This window comes from Equus asinus, chromosome 4, assembly GCF_041296235.1.
Source record: "Equus asinus isolate D_3611 breed Donkey chromosome 4, EquAss-T2T_v2, whole genome shotgun sequence".
NCBI classification, from domain to species: Eukaryota; Metazoa; Chordata; class Mammalia; order Perissodactyla; family Equidae; genus Equus; species Equus asinus.
This window is the reverse complement of record NC_091793.1, coordinates 72,680,422-72,707,193: the sequence shown is the minus strand read 5'-3', so window position 1 is coordinate 72,707,193 and position 26,772 is coordinate 72,680,422. Positions and strand designations below refer to the sequence as shown.

Here is a 26,772-nt window from a genome sequence, read left to right as displayed (position 1 = left end):
CCGATTCTCCTTGTGCCCTCGCCATTGCCTTAGTTCAGGCTTGCACCATCTCTCAGCTGATGATTGCAATAGCTGCCTACAGAGATTCCTTGCCACCAGTTACCTTCAATGCCAATCCAGCTTAAAATAGGAAGAACATATCTGATCTCACTGAGAGTTCTCAGTTGACTTGCTTCTGCTTACATGAGCTGCCCTAGTTTCATTTACTGAGACTTCTTACAAGGCTGTGAATTTAGTGAAGGCAAGGGCTCTCTCTCCTTCATTTTTGTGTCTCAGTATATAAGGAAGCTCCTAGCATGCGACTGGTGCGTGCTACATGTTGTTGAATGTTGACAGGGCACCAGTGAGTGGCTAAGAGCACAGGCTTTGGAATCCGACAGAGCTAGATTTAATTTCTGCCTCCTCTGCCACTTAGTTGCCAAGTGACCCTGGGCAAGTTAACTTTAAGACAGTGGTTCTCATCTCTGGCTTCACATTAGTATTACACAAAGAATTTATTAAAAGGGTGCAGGTCCCCTCTTCAGCCCAGTTAAATCAGAATATATGGAGGGTGGAGGCTCAGGCACTAAAAATTTTAATAGATCCACAGATGATGCTAACATACAGCCAGGGTTGAGAATCACTGCTCTTGGCCTTAATTTCTCAGATACAATATAGCATCTGTTTTAAAGAGGTTTTGGGCACGTGAAATGAAATTGAACTTAGCATAGTGCCTGGCACATAGTAAGTGCTCAATCATGGTGTTAATACACAACGGCAATTTGTAACGTTCTTCCTTCTCAATCACTACCCCCCAGTTACTCTGGCTTCCCTTCAATTCCTAGAATGTACCAGGATCTTCCAGCCTTGGTGCCTTCACACTTGCTCTTCACTCTGCTCTTAGCAGATCCCTCTCCATCTTCAAGTCACACTTGCAGTCAGACACAGTCTCCAGGTGTTCCCCTTTATTCTCCATCACAATATGGAGATGTTCATAGTCTTCATAGCTGCCTCGATTTCAAATGATATGTTAATTTGTTTGTCTGTTCCTGCAACTAGACTGCAAGCTTCACAAGAGCAAGAACCTGTCTGTTTTGCTTTCCTCCTGAGGTCCAGAGCCCAGTGCCTGGGATGTGCTAGATGTTCAGGTGATAGTTGTTGAGGGATGAATGGATTATTAAATGATCCATCCTGTAATCACAAAAAGGCAAAATTCCTTGACTTTGTGTGTCCCTCAACTATATGTATCCTCACGTCAAAATACCACAACAAAAAACAAGACCAAAGCTCCCCCAAACCAGGACTGTCTCCAGTGTTTTGGGTTCTAGCTACTGAGCTACTGACTAGGAAAACTGCAATACTTTTTTTTTTCAATGTTTTTAATTTGGGTAAGGCTTCCAGGTCCAAGGTTCTCAGAGGCTTACTGAAGGCTTAGTCATCAACCCGTGGGCAATAATTAATGTTAGTCTAACAACATCTCACTTCAACAAGGCAAATAAACTTCTGTGGGTGTTTGTATTAGCTAAGTAAAGAGTTTTTCGTTTTCTAAGTTTACCTTTTGGCCCATTCAGTTGGGAGACCAAACAATACCCAAGGTTAAAAAACTTTTTCTGAAGTCACAGAATTATCAATTCATTGATACCTTTGCCTATGAAAAGAACCTTAGAAAAAATTTAGACCAAACCCTCATTTCACAAATGAGGAAAAAAAAGGCCTAGAAAAATGAATTTATGGGACATGCTTATGTCCTTGCTGTCACAGCACCAGGTTTCAGGAATCCTTCACCTGTGTGTTCTATAGGCCATACTACACCACCTGCAAAGTAACCCAAAGTTATTCTAATTTCTCAAAGTTCTTAATCAATTTACAGTCTTTTGATTACAAATTGAGATTTTTAATGTTTCTATGATAATAACAAATATCTAGTCCAAATTCATGAGCTTGACTTTCAGATCTTATATGTCTCACCATACATCCTTCCGGTACTCCAGCCTCTACAATCTGTTTCATGTTTTTCCAACTCTGAGCTCCCACCAGAATGCACAGCCTCATCACATCTGCCTACTTATCCTCCATGCCTACTGAAAGACTACATCTTCCATGAAAATTGTCCTCAAACCTAGTCAGAAGAAGACAATGGCTCTTTGCATTTCTCCTAAGGATTCTGTATTCTGCCTTGTACTGCAGCAGGAATGACTGCACTGGATGTAAGAATATTAGGAACTGGTGCCACGTGGTTCTTGCTTTTTAGGTCTTGTCCCTCCTTGCAATTGATAAATAAACTAAAATAAATGTCTCTCTAGGCTTGAGTCTTCCATAAGCATTTTCTTGAAGACAGTTTCGAAGCGTCTAAGAAAGCTGGGTTAGAGAAGACACGACCTGGCTGAACAGGACTCACGTGGCTCTGCAGAGAGCCATGATATCAGCACATTTTGAAGTTACTGTCTCTTTTGTGGGTGCTTTTCTCTTTTTCTAAAATTCCTCATCCATTCAGTATAACCGGTCCAAATCTTTTTTTACTGGTAGTGTAAAAACTTACACGAGACAAATTTAAGAGCTATAGGAGACATTAGAGAAAACGAGAAAGATTATATAAATACTTGCCTAGATGCATTTTGTTGCAAATTTTTCTTCTATTTTCAGAAATAAATGTACCCAGAAAAAGGTCAGAAACAAAAAAATCCATCTTACCAAAGTTTACCAGTTCAAAGTAAAAAAGTGCAAAGGAATTTCACCAACTCACACCCCTTTGCAAAGCTCTTAAGCAATTATTCTAGGCTCAAATTTCATCCAGAACTTTCCTCAAGACCATTATGTAACCTGATCACATCCATATTATAGTACTATTTCTGACAAATAAGGGGTTATAATTTTCTCCAGTTTGTTTGTATTTGTATTTTCTGTACTTTGCTGTAAACCTTTAAAGCTCTTCCTAGGAAAAGAAGTGTCCACAAACCGCTTTAGCTGGTCGAACTTGGGGAACGATTATCAGTGAAAACAGCATAAAGTGCTGTGGGATGGAGAAGAGAGAAATATCAATTATGCCTTTCTCCCAAAATAAGTTCTGATTAGTAAGGAAAGAAAAAGGTAAAGGGTAAAGCCCGGCAAAGCCACAAAGACACTGAGTCAGTGTCCTAAGAGGAAGAACCGGCCGCCCGCGCGCCAGAGCGGTCAATTCGGGTCGAAGGAGGGGGACCTGCGAAAGGCCGCGCCTCCAGAGTGTGTGCGTGTGTCAGTGCGCGATTCCCTGACACCGCCCACAGGCCTGGGCACTTGTCACAGCCCAGGGCTGCCTGATCAGCAAACAACAGCTGATCGGCCACACCATCTACACAGTCCACACCTCTACCCAGCCACTAACGCCTCGGCGACCGGAAGCCCTTTTGCCCCCACTCGCTGGCCTACCACGTAGTTTAGGTAAAAACCGGAAGTTCCTTTGCCCCGATCGTTCGGGCGCGTCCGCCTTGGCCGCACAGGCGCAGTGGAGCTCGGGCAGAGTTGTGGGCGGGGAGGAGAAAGCGGCGGAGGGGGGCGGGGCCGGTCCCAGAAGATGGCGGAGGCGGGGGTGAGTTGGGGTCTCCCGGAAAAGCACTGGTCACTTGGTACTGAGGGAAGCGGCCTGAGGAAGCGGGTGGCCATCGGGAAGAGGAACTGCTTGTGTTTTTGCTGCCTAGGAACCTTGCTGGCAAGTTCGGGGAGCTGGACCACGGATGGGGCCTCAAGGGCTAGGGGCTCCGCTTACCTGGAGAAGGGTCGGCGAGGTCCGGAAGGGGACGGCGGGGCAGGGAGAGGTCCTAGGAGAGGCCGAGGCTCCCCGAACAGTGGAAAGTGTCCCAACGGAAAGAAGACTAGAGGGCGGAGGGCAGGGCGACCCTGGAGATCTGATGGGGGTAGAGGTTGGCGAGCTGTCAAGCACAGAGCCGCAGGACTTGGGAGGCTTTTAGCCAGGGAGAGTCAGGCTTGGTAGGGGGAAGGATCTAGAAAGGTAAGTATTGTAGTAAGTTTAGAATCCGCAAAAAGCTATGTGGATATTGGGTTGAGGAGTGGGTCTTTGGCATTTTGGATTGGAATTGGAAACCTTTGGAGTACGTGTGTGGGTAACGCCAAGGAGGACTCTTGCCGGGACCTAGAGGTCGGTTGGTAATAGTTACTGGGATTTTAGGGTTGGTCAGTGGGAATTGGCAGTTTGGAAAAGGAAAGAAGTGTGGGTGATGGGGGCAGGGGGAAGGGTGCTAATACTTAACTGATAATGACCCATACCCACTTAGTATTGGAAAAAAGTTATTAAAGTATGATGTTAGCTCGGTAGTCTAGGAAGATAGATATCTTCCTAAATGAAGAGCTTCCTACTGGAGGATTGATGAGGAAATGCTTTAGGAAGGGATGAACAGCCTTGACAGCTGGGTCACTGAAACTGACCCAGATCAGTATTGCAGTGGGGTTGAGGATTGCAGAGGAAGACAGCCTCCTGTCTTGGGTGCATGAAGAATGAAGGCAGTCAAGCAGTGGCTAGATTGTGTTTTCCAGTCTCGGTGTTTGGCTCTGTTAGTGAAGCACCGAGTGGAAATGAAGGAAGGGATGGCCCACGAACAGGGGCCCCACAGAAGAAAATTAGCCGTGTACTCTTCCTCTTCTCCGTTTCCTTCTTTCTCTGGACATTATGTTCGGTAGTGTGTTTTGGTATAGTTCTCAGTAGATATCTGATCTCAAGTGACTAAGCTGTGAATCATATACATTTGGGAAAGACTTTGAGTGTTTTTACACTGACAACTGTTGCTTTTACCTATCGTGGACTGAAAAGAAAAGGATAAAATACAGTTCAGTAATTTAAAGACAACTTGTTTCCTTGTTATAAGAAAATTATTCCTGAACGACAGAGTAGCTATTTTAGGGACTGAGATTTGATGTTTAAGAGCAGTAATGGGGTATGAATGCTACTTGCTTAATGGTTTTCGTGTTTGGGTTTTAATATTGAGAGGAAAGATGAGTTGCAGTGTCAAAGCAATGTGTTTTTCTTCCTAGAAGTTTTTAGTGTCCATAGCCTGTGGTTCACATTTGTGTACTTTTATTTAAGGAGAGTTAAACTTTTTAATTGACTTGTGTGTTTTTCCTAATGTTAATGCTTACTCTATTTCGAGAATGCCATTCTAATTAAGAGCATATGATGAAAAAGGTGTGAGGTAGTCATTTAATTTTATTATTTGGTAGCCTGTCTGACCCAAGCACCTGAAGGGATAGGGTGATCTGAGGGAGCGAATGTGCTTCTGTGACTTCTGGTCATTGGAGGATGAATGATCTTGTTTGGTTTTAGGGGGTGTTACACTTATTAAAATACGACCGGTTCTTCGGGTTACTGGGAGATTTTGTGTGTTTGCTTTCAAATGCCTATTTCCTGAAAGTTCTTTTAGTGGCAGACATAAACTTTGATTTTCATTCACAAAGCCCAGAATCACTTATTTATCTAAAAGTAGTAATATCGTAACATTAACCCATTAACAAGCAGTTATATACCTGGAATAATGTTTTTCCAGTTTTGATGATTCATTATTGACCCATCCAAACTATTTGAACTATTTTTCTTTTTGTTCAGTAATGTGCTTTATAGAAATTGTAGGTCAGGGCTCAAGGAAGAATGTTTCACGTACCGTGTAAGTTTTTTCTTTGTCGGTTTTTGAAAAAAGGCATTACTTTGGTATTAACAGTAATTTATCAACATGACTAAGAATTGTTTCTTGCGTGGCACTGAGATTGCTTTTGTATGGTGTTTGTAGATGGAGACGACGTGGTGACGTGGAGAGACCTCTGCGCACGGAGTCACAGTGCTTGGGCTGGTCAGGGTGCTGCCTGGTAACAGTCTTATGATCTCAGAAAGTTGTTTAACCTATTTTGTTTTGTAAAATGGTATTATAAACACCTGCCTACTTCCCAGTACTATTGTTAAGGATCTGTTGAGACACTGCCTCTAAACAGTATCTTTATACCAGAGACTGATTCCCTGATCAGCAGATTATTTCTCGAGTAATCTAAATTTTTCAAATAAAGATGTTTTTTAAATTTTGGAGAGTCAAATTTATCATTGATGTAATAATAATGTTTGAAGGTATAGGTATGCTTTGTTTTAAGGAAATAATATCAGTACATAATCAGAAAACCAAACTTTAAAACAAACAAATTAGGGGATATTTATTCTAAGAGTTTTCGTTTTAAAATAACCCGCTCCTCTAGTGTGTGTGACTAATATTATGAACAACATGCTTTGTTAGGAACTTAATTGTCGCATAGTAGGGAGTGAATGGTCTTGTGGAATTTCTTATCCCTTTGATGAGTCTAGTCGTCTCCAGGAGTTGACTTTTTATATTTGTGGTACCCAGATCCATTACAGTCTTATTCTTGTTGCTTCAGTTGACCACTTTGGGTCTCATTTGCTTTGCTGGTAAAATGAGAGAAATGTTAGATCATTGGTTCTTAACTTCTTATGTATTGTGAACTTTTTCAAAAACCTGATGTGAATTGTGGAACCCTCTTTCCAGAAAGATGTACATATACACAACTTTGTTTTAGTTTTGTATCAGGCTCACATACCCCCTGGAGTAGATGATCTTCCAGTTCCCTACCGTTTCTTAAATTTGAGAATACTGTGATTCGAAGCATTTTAATTTTAATTTTTAAATTTTTTTTAACTAAAATTTTTTAACTTTTATTTTTTATTTTTGTCTCCAGTAATTATATACTGTTGTGTTATTATGGACAGTCATCCCTCGGTATCCATGGGAGATGGGTTCCAGGACCCCTGTGGATACCAAGATCCGTGGGTGCTCAAGTCCTTTATAAAATGGTGTGGTATTTGCATATAACCTAAGCACATCCTCTGTGTACTTTAAATCATCTCTAGATTACTTATAAATAATACCTAATACAATGTACATGCTATGTAAATAGTTGTTATACTGTATTGTTTAGGGAATTATGACAAGAAAAATAGTCTGTTCATGTTCAGTACAGATGCAGACATCATGGCCCTTGCCATCTGCAGTTGGTTGAATCCGTGGATGTGGAACTGGTGGATATGGAGGGCCAGCTGTAGTCACAAAATAAGCTGTTTGGACTTTTAAAATATTAGCTCTTTAATTTTATCTCATTCAAATAAAACATCAAACAAATGTTGTGTTGTTTTTAGAGAAAACTTTTGGGGTGAAGTAGGAAACTGTAAACAAACACTGCCAGGAAAGGTTAAATAAACATCTGTGGCAGAATAACGTAAACAAATGGTTTAGAAATTCTCTAGCAGCTCTGAAATAGAAAGAGTCTACAGCCATCATTGGCTCTTAGTGGGAGGGCAGTTCCTTTCTGGGGGCATTTGGAAATAGGTAGGGACGTTTTTGGTTGTCTCAAATCGGGGAGGGGGCATGCACTGGCATTTAGTGGGCGTGAGCTGGGGACGGCCAGTGTTTTGCAATGCTTGGGGCAGTTCCGCACAGCAAGGAATTGTCCCGTCCCAAATGCCAGTGCCCTTTGAAAAACACTGGTGAGTGAGTGTGGGATGGGACCACAACTGAAATAGCTTTTTAAACTGGAAGTTATTTTGCTCTTTTAAGTACATTATTCAACATAAAATATTCTTTGCCATTAATTCCCTTTTGGAAAAAAAAATCACAAACATAAATGATTTACTAGAGCAATTTGGGTTACTTAAGATGGATATATACTCTTTGTCCTCTAGTAGCTGTTGTAATAGCAGAAGGGGCGTGTTTGCTGTATCTACTGCAAGTTTGGCAGGTGAAGAGTCAGCTCTTGGTCTAATATACTATGTAAGTTGGCTGTATGAGTTTTTTTCTTTAAAACATCTTTTTACACCTTGATCTACTACTTTTAAAGAAAATTTCAAGGTGTTTGTACATTTATTCTCTTGGTCTTTGTGCCATTATATAGTCACCTACTTATTTTGGCCTCAGTACCTTGAGAACATATTACAGTTGAGATCGTTTTCCAGTGTCCACCAATCTTTTCAATACAAAATCCTCTTCTATAGACCATGTGCCAAAAAAGAAGTCTGAGTAGTTGGGCTGGAGTGGGACACGAGGTTTAGAAGGAAGAGGAGGGGTGTGCAATCAGTCAAGCCTAAGGTAAAATTCCAGTTCTAATATCACATGTCATTTGACATAAGTGAGTTGCTAAATCTCTTTGACTTAGTAACTTTATTTATAAAATGAGAATGATTATATCTACCTTTAGGATTATCTTGAAGATTAGTGCTACTATATGTCTGGCATGGAGTAGGCTGTCCCTAGATGGGTGCTATATCAATAGTCATGATGATGATGAAGAAGAATTCTGTAGCTACTGAAGACTTTGCTAAAAGGGACCAGAACACATGAAATGCTGACGTGCTGGATACGACAGCAAGGAGTAGTCTGCAAGACCAGGTCGGGAGGAGATATTTTCTGGGTATTACAGTTGGTGTTCAGAGCATGTTTTCCCATGAATCAGCTGTAATATGTACTGTTTTCTCTAGTCCTCTAAGCTGCAGGGCTCAGTTATGCTATAGGCTGAGCAGGTTTGGGAGGACTAGCTTGAGGACAGAATTCCCCCCTTGAGTGTTGGGCACAGAGCTTTGGGTGTGGCAGAGGCAATAAAAAAAGTCTGTTGTCTGTGTTTATCACGTGAAACTGATAGGCTGTGAAAGTTACTAGTACTCACAAATAGTCTCATTTTCATACTGATTATTTCTAAAGTCAACACCCCACCCCATTTACACTTGGGTTTTGTTTCAGATTCATTTGTAAGGTAGTTTAAAACTTGGAAACTCAGAGGAAATGTATTTTAAATGATGATTAAGTGTTAGGTTTGCTTTCCCAAAGGCCTGCTTAACAACTCAGTATGGTTTGATTCAGAAAGAGTTAACCAGTTTAATTAAGCAATTACGAATTTGTAGAGCCCACTCTGGGATAGACAGGCACCTTTTTGAGGATGTAGGCACCGTGGACACTTGATAGTGAATATGACCTACGTAAAAAGTTTACAATCCATATAGCAACTCTGTCTCATTGTTAAGGTAGCTGTGAGAAGTGCCATGCTGAAGTTGTGAAGAAACGACTTTGAGATTCAAAGGAAATATCATTTATGTACTGACTTGCAATGATGCCCAAGGTGTATTATTGTTGGGTGGGATAAAAATAAGTTACAAAAATAGTCTAGTCTACATAGTATTTTCCCATTTAACAAATGTTAGTATTTATAGAAAATCATAGAATAATAGGTGATAGTTTGGGAGCTGCACGTCATGGTGAGAATGAGGACTTAGGAGCCCGCCTGCATGGATTTGAATCTCTCTTGCTAGAGGTGTAAACTTGGTTAAGTGACTTAACCTTTCTTTGCTTTTCTGCCTCATCTGTAAAGTGGACACAATAATTGTACTTACCTTTTAGGGTCATTGTGAGAGTTAAGTGAGTTACCATATATCAGGGGCATAGAACAGCTCGTGGAAAGCCTCAAATGCTGTTTGTCATAAACAAACACACACAAAGGAAAGATCACTTTGGTTAGGGGAGTGAATGAATACCTAGACTGACTGTACTAGCTAAGTTCTAGATTTTAGGAGTCAAGAGCCGCGCAGGTAAAACTCCTTAGAATCTAGCCGTTAGGTGGTTCTTCATTTTCTTAGCTTCCTTTCTTCCACTTCCTACTCTGGCTTTCTCACAATAGCTGCCATGATTGCAGCAAGGGTGAACTGGGTCAAGGCTAGGGTGGGACGCAGCTATGGCCCTGGGGAGAGCAGGTCAGGTCTGGTTTCTGTGCTTGGTGTTTGTGTAGGTGAGTTGGGGGATGGTCTGTTTTTTGAAAGACGCTTTTGTGCAAAGCTTCGAATATATAAGCATTAAAACGGGTCATTTTGTTCCCCTGTGGAGGTCATCCTCATGAGCAAGTCACATTTTATTTTGAACAATACCACATTTTCTGTCAAAGTATGTTAATTTTCTGTAAAGTATAAATCTATTTATTTTCTGTTAAGTATAAAGATTTCTATCTAAATCTCCGAGTCCTTCTCTTGTAACTGATGGGCTTGGAGATTTAGGTAGAAGAAACAGAAACCTGGATCTTGATCTTCCAGATTCTGGTGGAAGTGCCTCAGATAACCTGCTCTGCTTTTCTCTGAGTGAGGCAAGCTATTTTTACTATTATTCTGACCTTGAAGCCTCTTAGGTCACTTATTCTGTCCTAGTAAATATAAGTATAGCACTTTATTTTTTATTACATCATGCATATAAAAATGGTTTTAAACCACTTCTTAGTCAGTAAATAACTAGTTTAAAAACTATATAAACTTGTCATTTCATTATTTGTCCTTTTAAATTAATTACTATTGATATCAGGAAAGTTATATAATCGTTTATGAGGCAAACATTCATTTCTTTTTTCTTATCTCTTGCAGGGTTTCTGGTAGGTCCTGTTTTAGGACGAGATGCAGTACTGTTGAAACGCCAATCTGCTTTGATCCACAGACAGTTGGCTTTTCAGCTGGGAAGCCTTTTTTTGGCAGCTTACTGAACTTATGAAACAATGGCAGAAGGAGAGACAGAGTCACCTGGGCCCAAGAAGTGTGGCCCCTATATTTCATCTGTCACTAGCCGGAGTGTGAACTTGATGATTCGAGGAGTAGTGCTGTTTTTTATCGGAGTGTTTCTTGCATTAGTGTTAAATTTACTTCAGATTCAGAGAAATGTGACGCTCTTTCCACCTGACGTGATTGCAAGCATCTTTTCTTCAGCATGGTGGGTACCACCGTGCTGTGGCACAGCTTCAGGTATGTGTAGGTTGTTTTTGTAATGCTTAAAACGAAGTAGGGTAAATGAGTGTGTCTGTTGTCTGAGCAATACTTTTTTTAAAAATCAGCTTTATTGAGATATAACTTCAATACGGTACAGTGGACCTGTTTTCAATCAACAGTTTGATGAGCTAACACAAAGGCGTACAGTCAAGTCGTGTAACCACCACCACGATCCAGCTGTAGAGCGCTTCCGTCACCCACAGATTCTCTTGTGCTCTCTTGCAGTCTCTTCCCCACTCCCAGCCTCAGGCTTTCACTGATCTTTCTGTCACTCGATTATTTTTGCCTGTTCCAGAATGTAACGCAAATGGAATCATAAAGTATGTACTCTTGTCTCTGATTTCTATCTGACCTATGAACTTTAAAAATTTAATCCTAAAAATCCTGATTCTCTTAGGGATGAGGCTTTTAACTTCTTAATTTTGTCCTTTCTTCACACCATCTCACGTAAGTCTTATTTTGTTTTGATGATCATCATCACTGTCTGGTTTTAAGGGTTTGATGTACGTCTTATGATCTTGTTTTTGAAGTAGATAAAAACTTGAAAGATAGAATAGTTTTATTCAAGTTTAAAGCTTCATATTGTTATTTTTTTGTATATGCTTTTTTCCTTAGTATGTTGTTTTTAGATGTACCTTAAGAATAATAAATACTTGAAGAGATTAATAGGTAGGTTCCCTTTGTTTAAAATCATTATCCTATTATTTACACCTTATCTTTCTTGGTGGACAGTGTGTAATGGATAAAGTGGAGCATTCCAGAATGCCTTATTGATGCTGAGCTTCCATAATGGATAGTTCTTTAGCTTTTTCTAATGACTGAGACCAGTAGATTTGAAATATTTTGTGTCATAAAGTAATAGAAGGAAGTCATAATTATGTGGTAGAAGAGTATTCTCATTGAGGGAGAAAACTGCTTTTTGGAATATCCATTTGGTGTCTCTGGCTTAATATACATGAATACCTTACGTTAGAATGTAGATCCTTCCTGACTTACATCCTAGAGCTGGAGTTTGAAGAGTGAGGAGTTAGGTGAGAGACATTTTAGAATGACCTTGTGAAGGCTGTTGGACAATTGCATAATCCCATTCATGAAAAGAAAGGCGTTGTTGTGGTAAAGCTTCAGTGTGGTTTATATCTTGATGTCTCTTTTACAAGATTCACATTAGAAGAAAAGTTGTAAAGGCAATGATTCTTGTTTCTCTCAGGTTATTACATTCCCCGAGAGAATAGTCCACATAGTCCAAATGGACAAAGAGAAGAAAGCATAAATTATGTTTTATCGTTCTCTCTTGTATCTACTAGTTGTCATGTATTTTCCTTTAAATTCAAAAGAGTAAAATAAAGTTTTCCCACCATCTTCTTCTAGTTCTTTGTTTCTTTTCTCGTATGGTATAGCTGCTGTTTGGCTACTAATAGAAGCTTTTGGAGACTTGGGAGAGCATGTCTTTTCAGAAGAGAAAAGGAAGATCAAGTGAGGGAAACTGTTTACGTATTGAATGTCTACTAATGTGCTGGGCACACCCCTTAACCCCAGGGATCTGCGGGGCCACTTTGGGAGTGAGATGTTTGGGATGGTGCCTGTTTTGGGGGGATGAGGATATTGAGATAAGAGAGAATACTGGTGAGCCCAGGGTCCAGAGCCAGTGAACGGTGCGGTTAGGTCAGGTGTCACATGCTGAGGAAGGGGACAGGGAGCTACTCACACTTCCTCTGCTGAGACTGCCTCTTTCAGAGTCCCCAGACGAAGTGGCAGGCTAGGATGGAATACACTGGCATGTGGTGCACATTCTGGGCTGGGGCAGGAGAACTTAGCTGAGGTTTCATTGTACCTCCATCATGGAAAGGAACAGGGGCCACATCTATCCCTGTGATGTGGGCACTTTTGCCACAAACTCACACTTGGGAAGGAAAATTCCTAAAGTTAATACTACCTTTCTTTCACTTTGTCCCTACTTTCCTTCCTTTTCCCAACTGCTAGATTTAGCGCAGTTACAAACTTTACCTCATACGTTTTCGTTTGGGGGATTTGCGTTTACATTTCTGGCTTAAGTGTTTCTTCTAAAAGCAGTGCATTCCATGAGCTATGCCTGGGGAAATGGAAGTAGAGAGGCAGTAGGAAATCTAGATTCCAGTTAATTCTGCTACTGATTTTGTTGGGTAAGTCGTGGTGTTTAGTAGAGGAGGGTGAAGATATCAGATTTGTGAAAGTTGCCAAAATGGAAAATGGATTCTTGGATAATTGCTTTTTGTCCCCCCTCCCAATTTTAGGGGGAATATTCGGGGGGAAAAAAAGTAAATGATGTAAGAAACATAGAGTGTACGAGTTTGCGTGTGTCTGTAGTATGTGTATGTTTTTGTGTTTATGCGTTGGTACACATTTTCAAAGCTCTAGGCTCTTAGCCATCTTAAATCAGAAAAACCGATAATTGCCCTTTGATTTTCCTTTCTGACTAATACTCATAGACTGAGCAGCTGCCTTCTGGAAGTTCTCCAGAATCACCACTTTCTGCACATAGAAAGAAGGGCCCCTGGTTATTTGCTCTCTCTTTCGGTAATGCGTAGTGCTGGAAAATTTGCTCGTGGTGCTTTTGGAGGGACTAGCAGAGAAGTCGGGTACATTTTTTTTGATTCCCTTTTCTTTTTCTTACTTCTCTATTTTTAGTGTAATAACGGCTGGTGTTTCAGGTTGATGAACTTCCTTATATGTGCAGTACATTAGAATTGGAGTTAGAAACCTCTTGAATGTGACTAAAGACCACAAAGGAAACCTTCTGAAGAATAAATACGAGAAAGAAAGACAACCATCATTGTGTGGATAAAATAACTAGAGAAGTTGACTCAAAAATCACAAGTAGGGCTGGCCCAGTGGCGTAGCAGTTAAGTTTACGCACTCCTCTTTGGTGGCCTGGGGTTTGTGGGTTCAAACCTACACACCACTCATCAAATCATGCTATGGTGGCATCCCACATACAAAATAGAGGAAGATTGGCACAGATGTTAGCTCAGTGACAATCTTCCTCAAGTAAAAAGAGGAAGATTGGCAACTTATGTTAGCTCAGGGCCAATCTTACTCACAAAAAAAAAAAAAAAAAGAAAAAAAATCATAGGTAACCAGATTGTGTCCATATCTATGAAACTAATATCTAATTTAAAAAGAAAAAGCAAATCTTTGCTGTTTAGTCATGCAGTCAATTGCGCAATTTCTGGAGAGCCCTGAAGACCCCTCCCTCTCTCACCTCCCACATCCAGTTTCCAAGTTTTACATCTTTCTTCTGTCTCTTTCTTAGTCCAGGCTCTCAACCACTCTGCTTGGAATTTTCCATCTTTTCTTGTTCTGCCTCTCATTTTGTACCTTCTCCACCCAGTCCCCTAACCCCTGTCGTGTCGTGCACTCATTGCTGGGAGAGCGATTGCCTCTCTATCCAGTACAAATACGATAGCATCATTTTCCTGATTCCCTAGTATCTGCAGGGTAATGTCTCTGTGGTATGACCCTTGCTTGCTATTATCTTCCTTGGAGTCTTTCTGGACCCTGCAGTTCCCTTTCTACCTAAACCTTACAGTTTCCAGGTGATTCCGGTGTTTTCCATTGTCCAAGCTTTTCCTCAAATGCTTCCCTTTGATTAGAAAGCCCTTTCTACACTACTCGCCTACTGAATGCTTCTGCCTCAAGGGTCACCTCTTCTCTAAAGCTTTCTCGACACCCCAGCACCCCGCCTCCCCTCAGCACTTGCCGGGAGAAGACTGGGCCCCTCCCGGCCCTGTCAGTGCTACCCTTAACATACCACTGTATTTAGTTGTTTCTGTGGTCACTTTGGAACCGGGATCATATCTTACTCCTTTTTCTTTTTAAATCCCCAGCAAATATCAAGAACCGGACACACTGTGGGAGCTTAAGTAGCTGTGGAATGAAACATTGCCTATCCTGTAGTAGTTTCCATGAAAGGAGATCTAATTCAGTGGTTTTGTTTTTTCAGCCCCTTTTCCTTGCAAAGGGTTCGATTTCACTGCTCCTTTCAGTGCACCACTGCATTAAGCACTCTACCATGAAAAAGTGATAACTTAGTATTGGTGTTTTACAAACTTCTTTTGTTTTCTGTCTTGGTAGGCTGTAACTTGTCCCTGAGAAATAGCTTAAATATATATCAAGAAAGGTGATTTCAGGTCAGAGAACCATCTGATTAAGCAGGACTGTGTTTGCATGTGGTTCTACACAGGCATGATTTTAACAGTCTCTCTTGTTAAAATAAGAAAGTAGAGACAGGCAAAGCAGCCCAGACATACCTCTGCTGTGCTCCCCAGCAGTGGAGCCTCACTGTGCAGTGGATACTGCTCTCAGCCTCTGCCGTGCCATTATTTAAAGGGAAGAAAGAAGACGTTTAATGGGAAGTGACAACCTTCCTTGAATTCTCCCTCTCAGTGAGCAAGTGAGAACCATGCATACTCAATGCATTTGATTTTTATTGGCACATCCCAAGGTTGGCAGCGTGGCAGTTTAAATTCCTTTCTGTGTTTTTGCTTTCCCTCCTCAGTTGTCTCTCACTTGTGAGTCTGACATCACATGCATACAAATATAGTCAATTTTACTTTTTTATATCTTTGCCCACACATGTCAGTATTCTCTATGTGATAATTCTTTACCTGTGGCATCAGCTGCTGAGGAAAATTGACTTGGAATGCCTGATCTTAGTTGGTTTTACTCAGCAACAGGCAAAGGGAGGAGAGAGAGAAGAATGACACATGAGCTGTTAGTATCGTGACCCCTTGACAGAAAAAAAAGAGGTAATATTCATTTAGATATGTTTCAACTGTTAAGCATACTTGTTGCCATTTTAATTTTGTAGAAATTTGGAAGTGCTGTCAGTTAAGCTCAGGATTTTAGAGCAGAGCCTTTGAAATAGGAATATAGTGTGAAACTTTTAAATTTAGTCATAGTTGTTGCAACTCTGCATGGCTGAAATTTGTTGTTAATCTCTTGATGGCCTGGCAACCATCTATACTCAGCAAAAGCCTGACTCCAAAGAGCACTTTTAGTTTTGTGGATTAGAAAATGCATCCGTCATTGCAGCAGCTTACCTCCAAATGGAGGGGTGGCCAGGCACCTGCTTTTAATGCTGCTCCATTGCTCTGCCAACCAGTGATTTTTAATATTTATTAATTTCCATTTCTCCTTGAAGATTGAGTGTGTCATTTGTGAGATATAGCTAGCCAATACCAGACCAGGCGGGGGTTTCTGGTCTTCAACCACTTAGATTTTGGTACAATAATTTCACGATACATCGTAGGCAGTATTGGACATTTTAAATGTGCTTTTCAGCTGATGGAACAGTTGTGTCCTTATTACTTAATGAGAGCATAACTCTTCTGTTTTTAGGAAGATTAGCAAAGCAAAGCTGCCTAGCTATTTCCTGTTAAATTTAATCTGTGCGTTTTCCTTTTAACTTGTTGAAGAATGCTTTGGTTCATTAAATAGTCTTTTTATTTTTTTTATAACTAACTTAGCATTTAAAATCCTCTTCCACTAAATGAATAAAATGTTAGGTTTGACAATTATTTAAGTTCATAATTGGGTGACAATACTATGAGTATCAATCATAGACATTTTGCATATATTCATAATTAATTACACAGTTAGCATTCAAGATGTTCTTTCCAGAACTACGAAATGTACTAAAATCATTTCTTTCTATCTTTTAACAGTGAATTTAAATTCTAACCAAAAATTTATAATTCTTATAGATTATGTTTCCTCTGTTTTTCTTATGTGCGGAATGAGTGTTGCATGTTGATTTCTGTTGCGAGTTTCCCTGCTCTGACAGTATAACCTAGAGTCTCGTTAGAGGGCTTGGTGCAAGGGAGTGCCAGGACGAGTGCTGGGCTGGGAGCCTGAGACAGGCGGGAGGGGCAGGGATGGTCTAGACGACAGGACAGCCGTGGCCTCTGAGCACTGTGTGTATGACGAGCTTCTTGTACATGTTTATGCTGCTAGTCTTTCTTGAGATTTGTGGCGTTTAATAGCATGTTTCATGGTTATATAGCCTAGAGAGAACATTGCTTAACTGCCAGCTGGTTTAATGCTTTTCAAGTCTCAGAGATGTTAGTAGTGGAAAAGTAGCATGAGTCATCGAGTCCAATCTGCTAAATTGTGAATCATTCGCTGAAACAGTGTTTTGCCAGTTATAATTTAGAATACTGTTGTAATCATTTACAGTGCTTTCTTCAGTGGTGTTATCCTCATCGTTTTTTTCTTTTGGGAGGTAAGTTTAAAAATCTCAGCAATTGATGTCAAGTAACTTGAAGAGCTTTTTTAAAGAATCTTTCCAACGTCATGGTGATTGTAGTAGACTCTTTTAGCTTAAGTTTTGCCAGAGCATTGGAGACAACTTAATTTTTTTCTCTTTTTTCCACAGCTGTGATTGGGTTATTATACCCCTGCATTGACAGGCATCTAGGAGAACCACATAAATTTAAAAGAGAGTGGTCCAGTGTAATGCGGTGTGTAGCCGTCTTTGTTGGTATAAATCATGCCAGCGCTGTATCCTTTCTGCTGTAATGAAATGTGTAATAACAAAGCAGCTTCCGACAAACCAAAGGTTAAACAGTCCCTTGCAACTTCGCTGTTGTCAAAGTGTGATATGCCCACTTACTCATAAAAAGAATGTGTGCCGTATTGTTGAAACATCACAGCAGCAGCTATGCAATTACAGTGTGGGGTACAGCCTTTCATTCCAATCCCTAGTTTTCATATTACTTAGAAACTTTGCATATTTAAGAAATTTACATGTTTTCCTTAAATTGGGTTACTTAGTTACTTCTGTATAGTTTTGTTAACTCTAAGATTGAAAGAGGTACATTTTCAAAGGATTTCTTTCTTCTTTTGTTTCTTCATTTAAGATTTGCCAGTAAGGACATGTGGTGGCTTCAGGTGCTGGTTATTTTGTTTGTTTTTAATTTAAAGAACCTATAATTTATTTTTAAATGGTAGACAGTCATTTATTGGTTTTAGTCAACACCATCAAACCACATAAATGTTCTTAAAGGTGGCCTAAGTAGAAATATCCAGCTTAGATCTTGGCTAAAAAGAACTTTTTTTCCTAAGGTACATATTTTTAAAGCTTAATCGTTTAAGGATTCTGACATTTTATTTAGTGATTAATGGAGTGTTTTTATGGTATCCTAGCTGGAAGGATAAGGTAGCCTCAATTTCCCTTTCCCTCTGCCTTCTACTCCTCTACCCCCAGAAAAAAATGTCCACCCCCAGAACAAATGTGTTTGCTGTCATAAGCTCTTCATCTTTCCATTCTCCTTACTTCCTCTCCTCTTCTCCCCCACCACCAACTTCTTTTGTAGAAGGGGATCTGGGAAATGCTAGTTCAGTCCTCTCTTTTCTGAAAGGTATGACTTAGAGAGTCCAGGTGACAGGAGCCTTTGCTACTGGGTAGAGTATGAGTGTGAGTCAGGCTGCCCAGGGTTTCCTCTTGTAACTCTGCACTGGGCTCAGGCCTGGCAGTTAGCTGGAGGGAGGGTGGCTCATGTGGCACATAGATTCCTGTGTCTTTTACAGAAAGTATTGAGGTGTTTTGGAGAAGCTTGGGAAGAGAAACCAAGGAACGTGGCAGAGTCTTAGATTCTGAAAACACATCTGTCTTTCTGTTCCCAGTTGTGCTGGTCCTTGGAGATCTGTGAATTTGGAAGTCTCTCAGTGGCTGTTATTTTGATTTTCCATTTCCTTTTATATTAAAGAATTTCCCAGTATGTGTATTTTGGTGAAATCTTTGAGATTTAACATTATATAACAAACAAATCTAGTGGTTAGGAGGGCTTAAAAAGATAGACTCATAGAAGAAAACTTAGAAATCTGGAAGAAAACTTAGAAATCACCTAGTTCCCCATTTTCATTGTAAAAGTAATAAGACACATGAAAGCTAGAGAGATTAGGTACTTTGCTAAGTCATTCATACCTCGAGGCTGTGACAGATCTGAGATAGACCCCAGAGATCCTGACTCAAGTCTAGGAACAGCTCATTCTCCTGCACAGGAGCCCCACAAGTGTGTAAATTCCTCCCTATCTAGTCGTTTAGACCTTTCTATCCCAAACATTTCAGGTATTTTTGTTTCTTTTGAGAAAGTTTAGCCCTGAGCTAACAGCTGCCGCCTATCCTCCTCTTTTTTTGCTGAGGAAGACTGGCCCTGAGCTCCATGCCCATCTTCCTCTACTTTATATGTGGGATGCCTGCCACAGCATGGCTTGCCAAGCGATATGTAGGTCCGCACCTGGGGTCCAAACCAGTGAACCCTGGCTGCCGAAGCAGAACGTGCAAACTTAAGTGCTGTGCCACTGGGCCAGCCCTCATTTCAGGTATTTTTAAATAGAGAAGTTTAAATAGCTTCTTCTGGAATTTAAAAAACTTCATATATCTAATTAAAATTTTTTGCTTTGGTCATTCTTTTCTTTCTTTCTCAACGAAATAGTTAAATATTGCAATCTTAGCTATTCTGTTCATCCTTTACACAAAATTCAAAATGGTACAAAATTTAGAACATTTTAATATTAGGTTATTTAGATTTTAGAAAATCATGTGGTACTATTTTTAAGATTGATGTATTTTACCTGTTTACCCTAGAAGCCTCCTTATTTTGCTCTGATTCTTAATGAAGTTAATTTAATTAGCAAAGATAGAACTCAGTTAATATCAAATTCTGTTCTTTACAAGAATGTTTATTGCTTAGGGAAATCAGAGCTTATAACCTTTTCTTTGGAGCCTTAGGTATAATGCCTACTAAAGAATAAGAAAAACTTTTCCAGAAAGCATACCCATAAAATACAGGTTTTTTGATAAATCAAGTCTAAGCAAGGAATGACCTTGAGAGCCCACAACAGCCCTGAGATGCTGAGAAGTAAGCAACCCGGGTGTTCAGGATCCCAGCTGGTTAGGTAGGGGAGGGGGAATGGGGGTAACAGGGTGTTAAAGGAAGTGGGAAACGGTTTTATGTGCATGTTTTGAACTTCTGCTCTCTTCTCTGTAGTTGCAGCATGGCCGGTTAGTTGGGCAAGATATGTAGTCTCCCCTGGAGAACTGGATATAGAGCCAAGATGTGGCCTTTGGGACATAGATAATGCCCTTTTAATGATACTTGAAATTAATTCCTTTAGTGTAATCCTCTAGCAAAGAAATGAGAAAATTGAATTTGTAAAGCTTCCTTTTGCCCAGAGATTTTGGAGTAGAAAAAGGGCTGTGTATGTTTGTGAATAGATGCTTAAGTAGGTGACGGAAATAAAATATCATTTGAGCAAACTGTCCTATACCAGAAAGTCTCAGGCACCAAAATAGCTTGGCAGGTTGCAAGATAATGTTCACTTCAAGGCTTTATCCTCAACAAATTAAAACTAGAACAGTTGACATAATAGAAACGGGTACTGTGTCCTTGGTACTCTTGTTTCTGAACTGCATTATTATAAAATGTGTCTGTCAGTAAATCATATAGAGAATGTGGTACCCTGTTAAATAGCTGTCAACTCTTCTATTTTCAAGTTCCTGTATGATTCTCAAGTAATTCTGAACCTGTTTGAGAAGTAATATTGGTTTCCTTTTCAGCAAAAGTATGTTTCTTTAGCAATACTTGTGTTCTGAGGCTTCCAGTTACATTTTTAGCAAAGAAAGCACTTCTCAAATAATGGGGGTGATCCTATAATTGGGAATGTATATAGAGTGCTGTTTTTTTTTTTTTTTTGAGGAATTACCGGTTGGTAGGATCTATTAATGAAATATCGTGCCCTCTCTGTACCTTTAGTGAATATCAGAGACAGTTTTAATCCCACCGAGTGTCATACGTTGTATTAAAAGACTGAATGCACCCTAGAATAAGCAATCAATTCACTTCTCAACAGCAACATCTCTTAGTTTAGAAAAGTGGACGGGTGATAGTATTTGATTGCAAGTTTTACGATGACTCTTTAACACTGCTCTCAGAAAGTGGATTTTGATAACAACATACAGCTGTCTCTCACCCTGGCCGCACTTTCCATTGGCCTGTGGTGGACTTTTGATAGATCTAGAAGTGGTTTTGGCCTTGGAGTAGGAATTGCTTTCTTGGCAACCTTGGTCACTCAACTGCTGGTCTATAATGGTGTTTATCAGTAAGTATTCGTTTTGGTGCTTGTTTGCTAAAATAAATAAATGAAAACTGAATTCAGAACTCAGATTTTAAAATTGGGTGAACCACTTTAATGTACAGAGTAATTTATTTCCATTGTAATTATCTTAATAAGTGTCATTGTACTTCCTCTGTGGCTTGTTAAAAACATTTTTATTGTTGCCGATATACATCTCCAGATTTTGTTAAAAACATTTTTATTGTTCCAGATATACATCTCCAGATTTTCTCTATGTTCGTTCTTGGTTACCATGTATATTTTTTGCTGGAGGCATAACAATGGGAAACATTGGTCGGCAACTGGCAATGGTAAGCTGATGATTATTTACTAACTTTTCTGTTACTGAGATGTAAGACAAGTTTTTTCTAAACAGTAGTCCTTCTTTTTCTCTTTTGCAATTCCATTGAGATAAATCATTTGGAAGAATTTAATCGCAAGTGTATTAAAAGTTGAAGGAAGCACTAGATAGAAAGCTAAAGTGTGTTATGGATAGGGAGCTATGATTTATCCTCCAATTTTTTTTTTTTTAACTATTCTGTAGATTTCTACTCCATTAGAAAGGGACAACTTTAAAAGTGAAAAGAGACACTGTTAATAACTATGTTGCTACAATAGATAGAAATTAGGACTATCTTCAGCAAGTCAAGATGTTTGATCATTTTTGTTAAGAAGTAAGAGGACATTGTTGATAACTCCAGTCATAGATGATAAGGGTCAGGGAGTAACATTCAGAGGCCACAGCAGTTTCCTTTATTTTGAATTGTGGATGTACATTTTTACAGCTGTACTTTTATTTATGTATTATTTTTTGGTGAGGAAGATTGGCCCTGAGCTAACATCTGTGCCAATCTTCCTCTATTTTGTATATGGGACACCACCACAGCATGGCTTGATGAGCAGTGTGTGGTTCCATGCCTTGGATGCGAACCTGCGAACGCTGGGCTGCTGAAGTTGAGCGTGCAAACTTAATGACGCCACTGAGCTGGCCCCTATAGCTGTACTTTTAAAACATTATTTTGACCAGGAACTTTTGTTAATGTAATAGATTTTTTCCTTTAAATTGTAAAGTGAGTTGAAAAAATCTTATCTGAGTTTACTATATCAGTCCTGTCCTTAAGTTCGTGACCTTTGCTTTGCTGAGCCACCTTACTGAGCACTCAAAGAAAGCTATTTTGCTTCCTTTTATACTGTAGGATTGATCTGAATCATGCACTGTTATCATTTGCTTGTTGTGCAGAAACCTCATTTTTTCCCTTTTTTTGGCTATGTCTCTTTCACTTCTAGAATGTGAATTTTCTTTTGCCCTATCACATTTCTCATTTAACCTAGTAGTTGTGTAACTCTCAGATTCTTTGAGGAAATAATATGGGCATATATTAATAAAGCATTAAATTTTAGACTTTTTTAGTTTATTTGGAAATTGCTACTCAAAATAAGCCATACTCTGTTAATCTTTTAACCTTTTAATTTTTACAGTATGAATGTAAAGTGATTGCAGAAAAATCTCATCAGGAATGAAGAAGGCAAAAATATATCTTTTGTACAGAAAAACAAGATGAAAAAGGCATGTAAATGATTTATACCAACAAAACTTCAGACTGTAAAATTGCCAGGATGCAGTTTTCCCTTGATTGGTGTGTGTGTGAGTATGTATGCACATGTACATACACACACGTGCGTATATTACTGCAATCTGTGATTGCTTCGTCTGCAAACCAGTTACAAACCTTTGTGTATTTGACTTAAATAATTGTAAAATATATATGCATTACATTAAAAAACATGTTGATTAATAGAGGAAATTTTTAAATTAATTTTTTAAACATACCATATATTGTATCACAATGTTGATGTGCCAAAATATTCTGTTGTTGTCATGCAGAGTATAAGAATGCTTTGAACAATTTATAAACTTAGTGGAATAAAATAAGAGGAAAGCCAAAAAAAAGCAACTGAAAAGCTGGTATATTCTCTCTCACTTACTGTTGTGCCTTTTTATTTTTCTAATCACAGCAGTGTGAGTTATGTGTGCCCTAATGTGTGGTTAGTTTCTATTTAACCAGAATAAATATGTTTTAGAAATACAAAATGATCTTCTGTAGTGCCACAAAGTGTTTAGTGATATTAACTGTCTTTTGCAATACAGTATTCCACTACTTTTGCACATGGAACACATAAGAAACCCCAAACAGATCAAGATGAAGTTTCTAATTCTCTTAGGTTCTGTCATCTCTTGGGTTCTATAAAGCAAACCACTTTGGCTGTGCTGGGTCATGTGACTGGTTGTCAATGGAATGCCATCCAGGGATGGATGGGCACATAATTTCTTATGAATTCGTATGCCCATTAGTGAACAGTTCAAGCCTGTTTAAGACTGTATTGAGATGGCATATTGTACATTTTAAAGATCTTGATAACAGTTTTCTAACAAGTAGAGCCTTTTAAGTATGGTTTAAACATATCCTTAGTTAACTTTTTTCCCAATTTTTATTTTTTGAAATTGATAGCAATTGTCTGATACACAAGGGTGAAATCTTCTGCTTACTCTGGGTGTGTGTGCGTGCGCTATGCTGGACTGAGAGAGAGAGAATGTATATGTATATATGTATGTGCATGTGTCAGTGCTTTCTTAATATGTCAAATAGATATTTTTAAATTTTTGGTTTTAAAACCATTGCTGTCAGGCTGAGATCTCATATGCGAAACTTTAATCTGTTTTTACGTTTTAAGGCTGAAAGTGTGGAAATTCTGAGAGGATTTCATATTGAATATGTGTATACAATCTTAACTATAGTGGTGGTAAACATTCTACTATAATTTATTATTCTACCTTCCAGATAATGTTATTCATATAGAACAAATAAGGTATATTTTTAGAATCAACTTTGTAAGCACTATAAACCTTTAAGTTATAAGATCTATGATGTGTTTACTTTGAAAATTGCTGTTAAAAGCAAGATGTATTAAATATATAATTATTATCTTGGTTAAGAGTCTTTTTTTCTTCCTCATGGTAAATCTTATAATGCTGAGAATTAATTTAATAAAATTAACGTATATGGTTGGATTTACTACAAAATAATAAAAGGGAACTAAGTTTACTATTTCAGGAATTGAATGATTCTAATTTTGGAGTTGTTAAATTATTTTCAGATCATCTAGAAAACAAGAAAACATATTTATGACAAAAATATAATTGTTTTGCTATTTTGAAAATATGTAAATATATTACATCTATTTTTTTGCAGTGGGAGAAAGTGGTGAACATCTTTTAACATTGCTATATTGGCAGTGCTTCCTTCCTTTTATTATTTAAAATTATAGAAATTGAACAGTTGAAAACTGAGACTAAATTCTACAAAAGCACAAGAAAATAATTAAAATTAACTAGCCAGAACCCTGCTAATACTTTTGTTATAAAATTTGTTTGCACTGAACTGTTTTTCATTAAGGTCATTGGAACCTCTCAGTCATGCGGACATTCACACATCTTGTATTTTCTAGGGGCAACCAGACTTGGTCAGTATCATTAAATACCTCTTTAATCTTCTTTCCTCACTTACCTGCGTAATGAAGTATAGTCTTTTTAAAGTAATTCTTCTAGTGATGGTCTGTGAATAGTAGAGTCTTAGTTTTGTGTGTCTGAAAAAGTCTGTTTCATTCTTGAAGAACAGTTTAGCAGGACATAGAATTCTAGGTTCACAGTGTCCCCCCTACTCCTATCACTTTGAAGATTTTTAACTCATTGTCTTATGTCATCTAATGTTGCAGACGACAAGTCTGCTATTAGTGTTATTTTCTTTCCTTTCTAGACAGTCTGCCTTTTCTCTCTAGGAGCTTTTACATGATTTTCTCTTTATCTTCACGGTTATTCAGTTCACTGTGACTTGTTTAGTTTTAGATTTGTTATTACTTTTTTCCTTTGCTTGGTATTCAGTATGCACTTTCAAGCTGTGGGCTCATTTCTTCAATTCTGGAAAAAAACTTAAATCTGGCTGCATATTGGAATCATGTGAGGACTTGTAAAAATATGCTGGTGTCTAGATCTCACCCCCAGAGGTTTTAATCTAAGTGGTCTAGGGTGTGCCCTGAGTGTTAGGGTTTTCCTCAGTACCCCCAGGTGATTCTCATGTGCCCCCTGGATTGCTGCTCCTGGATACGGGTAGATACATGTAAGATAAGGGGAGGGTCTAGGTGAGAGAGAGATGGGGACTTTGGAAGTGAAGTGTGAGGGGCTTGCTGAGATATGTTTTAGATTAAATCCTCTGAACTTGGTGACTTGAGTGTGAAGGTTAAGGAGGTGTCAAAGGTCACTTAATTTTTCTTTTTTGGAGAGCTAGGTGGGTGGTATTTCTATAAACCAAAAGAAGAATGCAAAGAAGTAGGTGAAGGAGTAAAAGTTAAGGAGTTTGGTTTGACATGTTGAAGTTGAGGTATGTAGGGGACATCTGGTGAAGATGAGTCAGAAGCAGTTGGATATTTGATTCTGTGATATTAGATGTAAATGAGGAAGTCATCAACATATGGCAGTAATAAATGAAACTGTGGGAGTAGATGAGATCACCTAGGGAACTTGTTATGGTGAAAAGAAGAGATGTGAGGGGCGCTGGCATGTTGTCAGAGAAGCTAGTGACGAAAGTGAAGAGGGTGTGGTTAGAAGTGGGAGGAAAAACAGAAGAGTGATGTAGATGGAGCCAAAGCGGGGGGGGGCCTCAGGCAGAGGGTAATTGGTAGCATGAAGTGCAGTTGGGGGGAATAATTAACCTTAGAGATAAAGGAGATGATATCTGATTGTTTTTTGTTGAAAAATTTTTTTCTAACCTATTTCATCTCAATATTTAAAATATTTCGTTGTATACTAATAGCTTAAAATATATTTGAGCAGGGCCTGATGCATTAAGTTGTTTATTGTGGGTGAGGAGAACTAGGGGAAGCTAGAGAACTTTGAAGGAATGGTGATTTGGACAGCGTCTATGAGGAGGAACACAGGCCCTGACTGGAGATGAAGAAAGGATTTCCAGACAGTTTTGAGGCCATCGAGGACCTACGTGAGACTAGAGATCAGATGCTTGCAGTGGAGCCCGTCAACATGGTTGTGCTATGTCTGAGTGGGCTCAGTAGCCCAGCAGTTTAGGCCAGTTGTAATGAGTGAGTTGAGTCCAGTTGAGAATTCACTGGTAGACTTGACACAAGGCTATGTGAAAATTAATGGAGGCTCCTAATGAAAGATGGAGAGATTTGCCATGGGATTCAGGCAAATTGGGGAAGGAAGTTGAATCAGTAGTGTTGACCTGACAGCATGGAAAAATAGGGTGAAGTAAGAAGACCGCAAGTCTTAAGGAGGTTAAAACCCCTGTTTAATGGCAAGAGTCATTGGCTTGGGGTTTGTAGTTAGAGAAGAATTTAGTGGACATTTCCAGATCTTGAGCTCCAGGGTGTGATCTAAACAACTGAGTCTGCAAAGTTCACCCCTGTGGGTGGAGATGAATAACAGTGGAGTGGAGATCCAAGGCCTGGGTGAGCAGCTGTTAACATCAGTGTTGATGTTACCTGGAATGATCTCAGAGGTCAGGTGGAAAGGAAGGGTCTTATCTCTGGTCCTCATGACCATTTGAGTGGAATACTTATCCAGCTGCCTTGATTAGATAGGGATTTTAATTAGAGTCCTGTCGCCCTTCCTATATTTATTTATTTTTAGTTTTTTTCGTCATCCTAGGTGTTCTGAAATTTCACCACACCATGTTTGAGTGGGTCTTTTTCTATTAATCCTGTTCAATCAGAGATATCTCTTTAATTCTGGGCAATTTATT

General features: G+C 39.1%; 1 protein-coding gene across 15 annotated transcripts; it reads left to right on the top strand.

The window, feature by feature from the left end:
• Positions 1–3,243: 3,243 nt before the first annotated feature.
• Positions 3,244–23,943, top strand: INSIG2 (insulin induced gene 2). 15 transcript variants are annotated; one of them, XM_070507546.1, is made up of 10 exons: positions 3,475–3,544; positions 5,751–5,826; positions 7,700–7,787; positions 8,009–8,102; positions 8,212–8,402; positions 10,409–10,780; positions 17,217–17,341; positions 20,778–20,944; positions 21,171–21,270; positions 22,439–23,943. In XM_070507546.1, the coding sequence occupies exons 6-10, from the start codon at positions 10,537–10,539 to the stop codon at positions 22,478–22,480; spliced, it is 678 nt and encodes a 225-aa protein (XP_070363647.1). In that variant the 5' UTR covers positions 3,475–3,544; positions 5,751–5,826; positions 7,700–7,787; positions 8,009–8,102; positions 8,212–8,402; positions 10,409–10,536; the 3' UTR covers positions 22,481–23,943. The 15 variants fall into 15 exon arrangements, with proteins under 15 accessions (XP_014719519.1, XP_070363644.1, XP_070363646.1 ...); XM_070507545.1 differs by lacking the exons at positions 7,700–7,787; positions 8,009–8,102 and having other exon boundaries at positions 3,418–3,544; XM_070507547.1 differs by lacking the exons at positions 8,009–8,102; positions 8,212–8,402.
• Positions 23,944–26,772: the final 2,829 nt, after the last annotated feature.